At 37.7% G+C, this 12,119-nt stretch overlaps 1 protein-coding gene across 1 annotated transcript; it reads left to right on the top strand.

Moving 5' to 3' along the window:
• LOC107638824 (accelerated cell death 11) lies at positions 5,390-8,685 on the top strand. Its single transcript, XM_016342222.2, has 4 exons — positions 5,390-5,751; positions 6,292-6,464; positions 7,726-7,871; positions 8,336-8,685. The coding sequence occupies exons 1-4, from the start codon at positions 5,554-5,556 to the stop codon at positions 8,440-8,442; spliced, it is 624 nt and encodes a 207-aa protein (XP_016197708.1). The 5' UTR covers positions 5,390-5,553; the 3' UTR covers positions 8,443-8,685.

The following is a 12,119-nucleotide window of genomic DNA, read 5'->3' on the forward strand; positions in this document are numbered from 1 at the left end:
GTTTAGTATTACTGAAAAAATATTTTAGTAGGAAAAATTGATAAATAGACATGTCATAATTATAAAAGAATTACAATTTACTTAATAATTATAAGTCATTTTAGTATATTATCACTTTTAAGACCTTCAAGCCTAGGCTAATTTTTTTTTTTTTATATTGGAGGAGTGTGTGAGTTGTGTTTGGTTACGGTGTATACAGGTGTTAGACATAGGTGTGGGACAGGGAGAAATCGGATCGTCCGAGTTCTTTGTTAAAAAATTTATTAACCACAAATCGGACTATCCGATTAGTTTTTATTTTTTTTATATATTTGAAATCAAATCGGACCCTCCGTTTTCAGATTTTTATTTTTTTAATTTTTCCCTTAAAAGAAAATGGACCCTCCGTTTTTAGATTTTTTTTTTATTTTTCCCTTAAAAGAAAACGGACCCTCTGTTTTTAGATTTTTTTTTTTAAATCAAAACAGACCCTCTGAGTTCTTTGCTGCAGTTCTCGCACAGTCCGATTTTGTTTTGGCAAGTCCCTCGGTCCGATTTGCATGTAAACTGACACCATACGAATGTAAAACTCTCCTCTTCTCCATAACTCCGTCCAACACCAATATTAGTTCTATAATAAAATTAATTTCCGTCAAGCCTAAGTCTCTATGTTGAGTTTTTGCCTTTTTGGTAATTTCAATATGCTGTATCTTTTTACGTTTTTTGGGGGGGTTTTTTGTTTTGTTTTTTTTTTATTGTTTCTTTTTTTTAGTTCTTGATCTGCTTGTCCTTTTACTCTTATTTTCTGTCTCCTTGTTATGAGCTCAGGTTGAATTTTATAACTCGCTATACAGAAGTTCACTTTGCCATAACACCGGGCTCCCAGACAAAAAAAAAAACATAATATGGGCTCAAAATTCAAGCCTAATAAAATTCTTGTCAAGAGGGATCAATTTTATCAAAAAAAAGTTCCTGTCAAGAGGGATCAATTTTATACTTGATGAAACCTATATCTAATTTGTAACCAAAAAAACAAAAGGGAAACTAGATATAATATGACATGCACGTCAATAGCGAATTTTAAAATTTTATAAGACATGGTCACATGTATATATATAAAATATAAAGTGAGTATTTAGGCGTGTTCAAGCTAGGGGTGTTCATGGGCCAGGTGAAACCGGATTTGTCCTGACACAGACCCGATCTTAAATATATACGAGTTTAATTTTTAGATTCTAATCCGACCTTAGACCCGATGAAACCTAAACATTTTCGGGTCACAATTATACCGGATCCAAACCGGGTGAAAACCGGGTCTTTAAAGTTTTAACAATAATTTATAAAGAAACTTATTTGCAAAGAAACTTATTTATGATGCACTTATTTATAAAGAAGAAACTTGTTACTGAAAAGTTGATATCCATATTTGAACTTGAATTTGTAACACCCTAACTTTAAACACGTCATGATCGTACCAAAAGTAAGGCGTTACAGACCTGATTTCCTTTATTATCTATTTAATATTGAGCCTTTACGGTGATATCGATACATTTCTAAAGAAAAAAGCCAAAGCGACGTATCTACCGAATTCCACGACTTCGCCAGCCAAGCACCGCGACTGACGACTGAGAATGTTCTGAGTACCGAAAAAGCTCTACTGAGAACCTTTCTAATACCATCTTCCTGCCGCGATAGATAACTCACTCATATAACCTGCCTCTCCCCACGACCCGGTTTGACACCTAAGGAAGGTACAGCCCAACTATGAGGTAATCACTTCGTGCCGACCTGTTGCCAATAAACTTCTTTTAGCTTATGTAGTGGTCGGCCTTCCTACACGCACGCGCCCGCCAAAATGCCGAAATGCTAAAATAGATCCTTGCTTAGCTTCTTTCCCAGGTAGTTTCCGGTCGGCGGCCTTGTCAACTGAATTCCCCACTCCATCCTGTGCTACACCAGAAAGTTATGTTTTTATTAATTAAAACCACATATAAAAAATCTTCAAGTAATAGTAATCACATAGTTATTACCAAAAATAAATTTCATACAAACAAATTTAATATAAAACTCGAAAACATTACTTATCCCTCTGAGTAAAATAAACTCCTAATCGATAAAGGCGAGGGAACTCTATAAAAGTGACAGGAATCATAGGTAAACCTACTAATCATCCGCAGCTTCACACTGAGTCTTCGAACCTGTGCCACTGAAATGGTAGAAGATTTTGGGGTGAGAACAAACCACGCGTTCTCAGTAGGGAATGGGAATCCCGTAAAAGTAATGAATTTAATGCAAATAATTAACTTACTTAGTAAAACTATTGTGTTAAACCTTTGAAAATACTTTTATTTCTACTTTAGACAAATAATTACTTTTTTCTAAATATCTAAACTCAAAACATATTTTAATCACGAAATTAGTCATACTAACCATCTCTCAGCCACATAATCATTTTTCAACCACAACATCTCACCTCAATATATCCGTGAACTAACAGCACAAGTAAGGGATTCAGACCAACATACAAATAAGTCAAACAGCACAATCACAGAGAAGTAATACAAGCAAACACAACCAAATACAAATGTGCAAACAATATGATGCATGTCTATTCCTAATACAGGCCATGAGCTCATGTGACGGTTTCCTACCCGCTCCCGACATTACCCGAGCACGAGTCCCAGATATGGTTTTCCAGATGCATACAGTGTGCTTATAAGTCGTACGGCTGGGCCGCATACAGTGTGACTTTGAGTCGTACGGCTAGGCCGCATACAGTGTGACTTTCCAAATCAATAAGCGTGCATCTGGAAAACAGTTCTCAGTGTGTGGGCGTCCCCACTTTACATTTGGCACTAAGGCCCAAACAATGTCACATCTACTCTTCTGTGGCAGACAATCTCCTTAAGTTAATATATTCTTTAAATCCTTGTTCTCTACTCTCCTGTGGCAGAGATTCCTTTTAGTTAATATATTCTCTAATCTTTATTCTCTGCTCTCCTGTGGCAGAGATTCCATTAATTATATTTCAAACCCTTTTCAAAAACATTTCCAAATCATAAATCGTTTTCAATATTCACACCGTTCAAAATAACAAATAGAATCAAATTATTTTCTTTAAAACTAAGCCTCTTTCTATTTTAATAAAATTAGCCCGTTTCAAATATTTTGCTTTTGAAATTAAAGGAAATTCATTTCTTCATTTAGACTTTACAAATCCCTGCGACCATACTCGTTTAACATTTAATACAAACTAAAATCACTTTCTTGCGTATTATTACCAGCCCTTCATCAGTACCTATTCACCATCATACTAATACCAAAATCAGTTACCATTCACTTCCATAACTATAAATTCCAGCATCAAACACAGTCTCAATTCAACCCGATTCATAAACTCAAATCACATTGCAATTTAATAAGTAATACCAAATTGACCAACACTCACAATTACAACCAATTCTCATCAATTAGACACACAAAATACGTGTAAATTATTTACAAATATCCACTAGACTTTCGTGGCATTCATAATTTAAAACAGTTAATTTCAAAATAAAACCCCTACCTTCGTATGAAATCAAAATTATCGAAAGCTCTGGAGAAGCTTTCTGACTGAGCTGCTGAAGGAGAAAGCGTCAGAAATCGTTTATGCTTCCTAAAACTCCAGTTAACCGAACTCAAAGGAAAGAGGAGTTACGTCACCATCAACTTCTACCGATCAAAAGTGATACCAATACGTAGAGGAGGAGGATATAAACATTGGATTACAGTTTTTATCGGAATTACGAATCATAAGAAATCGAACTCAAAAGGGGTAAGGTTCCATGGTTTCTGATTCCTCTCGCTCACGGCTTACTCTCTCTTTTTCTTTCAAGGTTGGTTCGGTGATGCATGAAGGAAAAGAAAGTATGATTAGTGATGATGGTGATTAAAAAGGATTTGTGGTAGTAAGGTTTATTAGGTGTCATTGGTTATTAAATGAATGTAACGTGTGTCATGGTTGCATAGATATATGTATAGATATAAGCCACGACCTTTATTTCTCTTTTTTTTTTCTAAAAAGTTCGGCTATAATGAATAAAAGTGTAAAAGAAAATGATGCTAATGAATGATAGTTTGTAGTGTGAAAATATTATTAGGTGTCATGAGTATATATATATAAGTATAATAGCATGCAAGTCACGTTCATTTCTTTCTTAGTCCCTTAATGACATTAGTTATATCTATATATACATACTTGTAAATGAGCCACATTTGGCTTTTCTTTATTCATGGTGAAGCTGGATTCGACTTGATCCGAACCCGACCCGAAATAATGACCGAATCTATTTTTGAGACTCTTACCCGGTGAAATCACACCAAACTAGTTCCTAAAATGTTTGGAGTCGGACCGGGACGAACCATGTGCATCCCTAGTTCAAGTGTGTTCGGAGAAAAATTTTTTATTTTTTATTAAAACACGTTTAGACACAACAAACACGCGTGTTAGAAGTCGATGAGTGTTGTGTCTAAAATGTATCCGACACACAAACACAACAACTCAAAAAAATATGCGTACGTAATAGATTTTAATCCTCAACTATTCAAATATCTTAAAAGGATCAATTTAGTTGTTGTGTGGAAAATAAAAATTAGTAATCAATTTTAAAAATATTTTAATCAATTTGGTCTGTTCAAATTATTGTATGAAATGAGATAAGTCTAAAATGATTTCTAAAGCTCAAGTTAATAGTTATCATATTCACTTTTAAATTTGTATTTTAAAATTTAAAATCGTCTTTTAAACACTTTTTATCAACGAAACACTATTAAAAAATTAATGATACGGACTCGTTTCTGATACGCTGATAATCCCTAAACACGCAGTATTTAATTTGGCGCTTAATTTGTGGCAAAGAACATTGTTTCAATTATAGAATACATTAATCCCTCTTTCAACGTTAATCCAACCTTTTTTTCTCCCTCCCAAAATATATACAGAGACATTTTTTTCCATCGTTATTGTTCAATGACACTATTTTGAGTACATTTTCAAGGAGGAATACGAGATGTGAGTATAATTTTAAAAATAAATATGAATAATTATTAACTTGAGAAATTATTATGAAATTCGAATGTAATTTCAAACTTTAAGACTTATCTCATCAAAACGACGAAACCAATTTGATAGTTACCATTATTTTACAGAATTAAGAATAGCAATCAAATGGATCATATAATTTTCATCCAATAATCAAATTACTTCCTCTATCAATTTTAATATTATTAATTGGACAACTGAACAAGTAACTCACTTCATTTATAATTTAAAATTCAACTGGCTCCTAACTTGATAACTTAAAAAGTAAAAACAGAAAAATCAATTTGATAACAAAATCTATGAAAAGTAAAAAACTTTTGAAAAAAATAAACAAAATTATATTCTCTTTCTGTGCTAACTAAATAACTAATTGGTGCGTCTATTTGCCGCCAAGAATCGCTCTTCCATTCTCCACTCCTCTTCTTCTAAGACGCAATACAACAAACACATAGCGTGCAACTCAACCCACCACCCTCCTCCTCCTTCTTTCCATGGCGGCGGTCAACGGTGACGACAAACCGCTGCAGAAAATCTCAGACGCATTCAAGGTTTTGGCTTCCGTGGCCCAAGATTCGAAGAGCGCGGATATGGAGCTCGCTCCCTTCTCACGTGCCTGCACTCACGTCTGCCCTCTCTTTGGTTGCTTGGGCATCGCTTTCATGTTCGCTGAGAAGGATTTTGTCGCCAAGGTACGTGCAATTCCCGTTGTTATGCTCCCCCAGAATTATTTTGTGAACCAAATTTGGCAACTTTACCGGTTGATTATGTGGAGATTGGCGGTGATCTAGGGTTTCATTTTCCCAATCTTTTCTTGGGGGGGGGGTTGATTGAAATGCTGCTGATTTTTTTTGTTTAGCTGTCGTTGCTGTAACTAGAAAAGGGAATTCGAAATTTTGAATCTTGTTATGTTTTGGGAGTGATGGAATTGCTGAATTTGGGGGGTTTGAATCTCTTTTTATCATTTCTCTTGGCACTGTATATAATTAGAAATGAAGAAAATGTTATTTCTTTGGGATGAGAAAATTTATTCTTCTTGAGAAAACAAATGGGACAGTTTGGATTGGAGTAATGTTTCTGTAATTTACTTTCATCTTGTAATGATATTGAAAAATATAGGGAAATTCAACATGTGGTCTCAACACTAGAAGTAGGAACTGTATGCTATTAGTTAGCATGATTTATCAATTCGGGTTGTTTCAAAGCTCTAGTTGATTATTTGATGATAACAGGTGCAAGATCTAGCAGAGGCATCGAATTCCATTAAGACATTGCAATCTATGATTGATCAAGATGTGCAGAACAATTGTGTGAGGACGGCAGGTAGTCATACAAGAAATCTGCTAAGAGTGAAGCGCGGACTTGACATGATCAGATTGCTGTTTGAGTATATGTTAGTTGCAGAGTATGTACATCACCCATGCTCTATAGTTAGCTTTGTGGTTTGTGTTGTGCAAGTTTCTTCTATCTACAATTTTCTATATTTCTTTTGAACAATTTTAAGACTATGCTAGGCACCAAAGAGTGAAAATAGAGTGGGAAAAAAATGAAGAGGGAGCAAATTATTGTACGAGGGGATTGCTTTTTAATCCGGGTCCCTAGTTAAGGGGGAAAGAAGGAAAGATGAACAAAAGCTTTCATGCTTTCCCTTTAAATTTATCCTTATTTGTGATTATTTTTTGGTACCTGTAAGAGGTAGGAGGCCTTCTGAGGATTTAAACCTGTTAAGATTATTGGGGATTATATTTTATTTTATTTTACCGGCGTTAACACATGATGGTTGTGCATTGTGCTACCCTATGTTAAAATAAGTCTACTGCTGACTACAATCTTGGGAAGCTAAGAAAGTGGTTTATTATGAAGGTAGGCAATGACCATCGGTTAGGGGACTCCTCCTTTAGTATAAACTTTTCTTCATATTTATTGATTATCTTCTCTCCACCATTTCCCAACCAGAACTTTCATTACATACATGATTCCACGAACTTCTGATCTAGTGATCTTATAATTATTTTGGGTATCCTTGACTCTCTTATTCTATCTCCTTGGTTAAAAGGTCTTGGCCCTGTGAGTCCTCTGGATTTTTTTCTTTAAATGATTAAATCTCACTTCAAATTCCTATTTGGAAGTCAGAGCTTCCTTGAAGGTGAAATCCTTTTTTTGGACAGTAGTGCTCAATAGAATTAACACTCACGATACTTCAAAATTGGATACACATTGATTTTTGCGCTGCTCCATGGCTAATCTTCTATGGAATCTGTGGTGAGTTTTCAATGTGTCCTAGAAAGGATCAGTTCTTGTTGACTAGGTTTGTTGGTTTTGGGAGAAGTATGGAAGCTAAATCTTTGTGGTAGAGTGCCATCGATGCTATTGGTGTGTTTGACCATGAAAGTGGCCAGTAGGTCAAGTCTAATTGAGCAGTTAAACAATCATCAGTTGGTCCAGACAAGTTTTAAAGACACAGGCTAAAACAAATATAGTAATTAAAATACTATGATCATGAAATGTTCCTTAATGATGATTGCTTCCATGATCCTTTTCTTTTTTCTCTTCCTTTTTCCTTTTGCTTTTAATGGACTTATTCTTTTTGCAATGTGTATTTGTACAGGCAGAATCACTCGGTGTTAGCCTGTTATTGATCCGAGTTTCTTTATTTGTTTTGGCAGGGGAAGCTCCCTTAGGGATCCAGCTTCAAAGGCTTACGAGAAGGCATTGGCACCTTATCATGGATGGGCTATCAGGAAGGCTGTTTCTGCTGGGTTGTATACCCTTCCAACGAAGGAACAACTATTGGTGAAATTCAATGAGGATGGTAAGTGTAGAATTAAGTTTTGCTATTACATTCAATGAAGTTTAAACTCTTAGGAAGTAAGTTGAAGTTTATTTCTTGAAAGGGGATTTGAATATATATAGTTTAATACATATTACATTTATAATAGAGCACTATGACCTCAATTGATCCATGTATCCTGGCAGACCCCACCCAATAAATCAAGGCTTAGATGGTCTTCTTATTGAAATCTATTTATCATGAAATAGGAATAGTTAATAGTTGACATTTTCGTGCCTTCTAAAGTTGGCAATCACATGTCTTAGGTATATATACCGGGCTGTTGCAACTTGCCATGTATGTACTTAATAATAGCTTTTAGAAGTGTGGAACATGCAAGTATTTCTAGTTATTCAAATCTTGTTAGTAAACATATGCATTTATGATATCATGATGCTTATTTTTCTTTCTCGTTACTTAATTATAATCTCTCTTTCTTTTTTCAGAGGCGACAGCCAGAGTCCTAATGCAAAATTATGTCACCGCATGTACACCTGTACTCCAATACGTTGACAATCTCTTCATTTCCAGAGATTTGGGAACAGATTGGTGAACGATTCTTGAATAATTGTATTCAGATTATACAATGTAATTCGCTATCAGAAAGTTCATAAGATGAATAATGCATTAACTAAATTCATTTGTTGTGCAATTTATCTATATTACAATAGTTAGTAGTGTGGATTTGATAGGTATTGTCATGTGATTGGATCAACCCTAATCAAAATGGAAAATGTTGTGTGTAGAAGGAATAACCTCTCATGCGAAATATTTACTGTGGCAATCATTATCTTGATGAAATATGTGTTGCTATTGGTAATTTCTTGAGCTCAAACATACCAGTTTCTCAAAGGATTCTGATAAGAACAGGTTTCAATTGGTTTATAGGAGGAGAAGTAAGGAGTAGATAAGATGAATTTTCACTAAATTCATAATTGTTGCTGGTTGGCTGCTGATTAGCTCCTTTAAGCTAGTTTAGCAAGTTAGGAGCAGTAGTTCTAAGCTTAATTGCTGCCTATAAATACTAGGGATTAGTTAGCTCTAGTTAGTTAGAGAATTCTGTTTAGTTTGTTAGTTCAGGAGAAGAAAATTAGAGTTGGTTAGATCCAACAACATATTTCAATAAGGGATTGTATTTACAATCCCTAGTTCATCAATAAAATCTCTTAATTCTGCTAGATCTTAGTTCCTATTAACTGGTATCAGAAGTCCATGGATCTTGGTACATGTGGTCAATGGTGCAACTGCGATCACGCAAAATGAAGGGAGATTGGATGCGATGGAATTGCATTTTGACCGATTTGAAGATCTGTGTCGCACGTTGCAGGAGACGTTGCAAAGGATCGATGCACATGTGGATTCCATGGAGCAAGGGGCACGGATCCTCCACGACTGGAGTTCTCCGACGTCGCACCAGGTCATCGACGGCTCGCAAGGAAGCAGAACCGCGTCGGAGCAGTGGAGAAGACTAGAACTCCCGATTTTTTGCGATGAGGACACGATGACCTAGATCAAACATATGGAGGAGTTTTTCCTGCTCAAAGCGGTGCCAGAAGAGGAGTGACTCGCGGTGGCGACGTTCACCGTGGAAGGTTGCGCATTCACGTGGTTTAGGTGGTGGGAGGCGACGGCGCCGGTGCTTCAATGAGGAATGCAACACTACTATGGCACTTTCAACCGGAACGGCTGCAGAGTGCGTATCAAACGCTGCTGAAGCTGAAATAGACGAACTCGGTCCAGGATTATGTCGATCAGCTCGTGCTTCACGCGTGGCCTCCCTGCGGAATCGTGCCGGATTTGCTAATGGACCTCTTCTTGAACGGGCTGAAACCGGAAGTGGGTGAAGAATGTAAACTTTTTCCATATCAGTTAGTGGATGAGTTGATGGAGCTGGCACAAAAGGTAGAAAATCACAACACTGCCTTGTAAGGAGTATCAGGACACAGTAAACCACCATCTTCCAACTTCATCATTGCCAATTCACATGCCACCAAAGCTATGCACCCTGCTACAACATCCAATTCTGCAGCAAACAAGGGCGCAGAGTTGACGACGGTTCCCTCGCGATAGCGCGGATTGAGATATCTCAGCAACGAAGAGTACAGGACAAAGCCCGTTAGGGGGAATGTTTCTTCTGTGATGAACCGTACTCAGCAGATCATGTATGCAAGAACAAGGAGTTCAAGCTACTGTTCATGAAACTATAGGCTGAGGAAGGGGGCTGGTTGGAGCACGAGGCTGTTCTGGACACAATAGAGTAGCTGGAACTCAAACTTTCATGCTCCGATCCCCACCATAGGTCGTTCAAGGCGTGGGCAGAGGTGAAGGAGCATCGAGTGAAGGTGCTGGTTGATTGTGGGGCCTCAGATAACTTCGTAGCACCGGAAATTGCAGCATAATTGGGCCTGGTCATAGATACTACACCTATGTTCCGAGTGAGGGTGGCTGATCGTCGAAATTCGTGGGGTCAGGGTAGGTGCAATGGAGTTACATTAAACTTCCAGGGACTGTTCGTAGGGGCGGCGATTTTTTCCAAGCTTGATTTGAAGTCCGGGTATCATCAAATTAAGATGCGCAATGAGGACATTCACAAAACTGCCTTCCGAACGCATGAGGGACACTACGAGTTCTTGGTAATGCCCTTCAGCCTAACCAATGCGCCGAGTTCTTTTCAAGCATTGATGAATGACATCCTTAAGCCGCTGCTTCATAAGTTCGTGTTAGTCTTCTTTGATTACATCCTAATCTACAGCCAGGATGTCGAGAGTCATGCTATTTACTTGCAGCAAGTATTTTGCATTCTCACCACCAATCAGCTTGTGTTAAATGCCAAGAAGTGTACTTTTGCAGTGGATTCAATGGAGTATTTAGGCCACGTAGTCTCGGCTGAAGGGTTGGCTGCAGGCCCTAGCAAAACAGCAGCCATGCTTGCTTGGCCAGTCCCTAAGGATGTATGTGCCTTGTGGGGGTTTTTTGGGCCTCACCGAGTACTATCGGCGGTTTGTGCAAGGGTATGACATCATTGCCAAACTATTGAAAGATTTAACAAGAAAGAATGCTTTTGAATGGAACGCTAGAGCCATGGTAGCCTTTAAACAACTAAAATCCCTCATAGCAACCCTTCCCACAGGGGTGCCCGATTGTATTTCTCAGTCAAGCATTATCGCCAAGAGCGCGTCAAAAATCAGCTTACGAGAGAGAATTGATGGCGGTGGTGCTTGCTGTCTAGAAATGGCGGCATTACTTGCTAGGAAGTCATTTCATGGTGCTTATAGACCAGCGGAGTTTGAAGTTTCTCACCGAGTAACATTTAATGGATCCGACCCACCTTAAGTGGACAACAAAGTTGTTGGACTTAGACTTCGACATCAAGTACCGGTTGTGGCTGGAAAATAAGGCAACGAATGCTCTTTCGTGGCAAATTATAGCCAAGGCTGTCTCGGTAGTGCACATAAATATTTGGGACAGTATAGACATTGAGATAAAGGAAGATCCGGAGCTGCAGAAAATGGTGGTTGCCTTGCAGCAGGGGTCTGAGGATTTCCCTGATTACTTCTTAAGGAAAGGGAGGTTGTTCTATCAAGGAAGAGCAGTGTTATTAGCGAATTCAGCTCACATACCCTCCCTATCATTTGAAGCACTGAAAGATGTTGACAAAATACAATTCCAAATGTGCTTAACAATACAACAATAGGTCAATAGCAACAACAAAGCCTTATCCATTATCCCACTAGGTAGGGTTGGCTAGAACAAATGATGCTATAATGCCACCTAGAAAGAAAAGGGGGAATAAGCCCTCTGATAATTCATTCTCTCATTCTTTAGTTATTATAAATGGCTTTCTTGCAGTTTAAGACTGCAATGACTATTACATATTTCCAATTTGCAGATACCACTAAAAATTGAAGGGAATACAACGATCTATTGGAAGGGGATACAGTGATGGGTGAAGGATTATGTGGCCACTTGCTCCATTTGCCAACAAAGCAAGTATGCCACACTTAAGCCAGGGGGACTGCTACAGCCCTTGCCGATTTCGGAGAGAATATGGGAACATATCACGATAGATTTTGTGGTCGGCTTGTCCAAGGCAAAAGGCATGGACACCATTTTTGTGGTGGTCAACCGGATGAGAAAATATGCCTATTTTATACTATTATCACGCCCTTTTCTCGGCTAAGGAAGTGACTGCAGTTTTCATTAAGGAGGTGGTGAAGCTTCATGGATTTC

This window comes from Arachis ipaensis, chromosome B04 (assembly GCF_000816755.2).
Source record: "Arachis ipaensis cultivar K30076 chromosome B04, Araip1.1, whole genome shotgun sequence".
Lineage (NCBI taxonomy): Eukaryota > Viridiplantae > Streptophyta > Magnoliopsida > Fabales > Fabaceae > Arachis > Arachis ipaensis.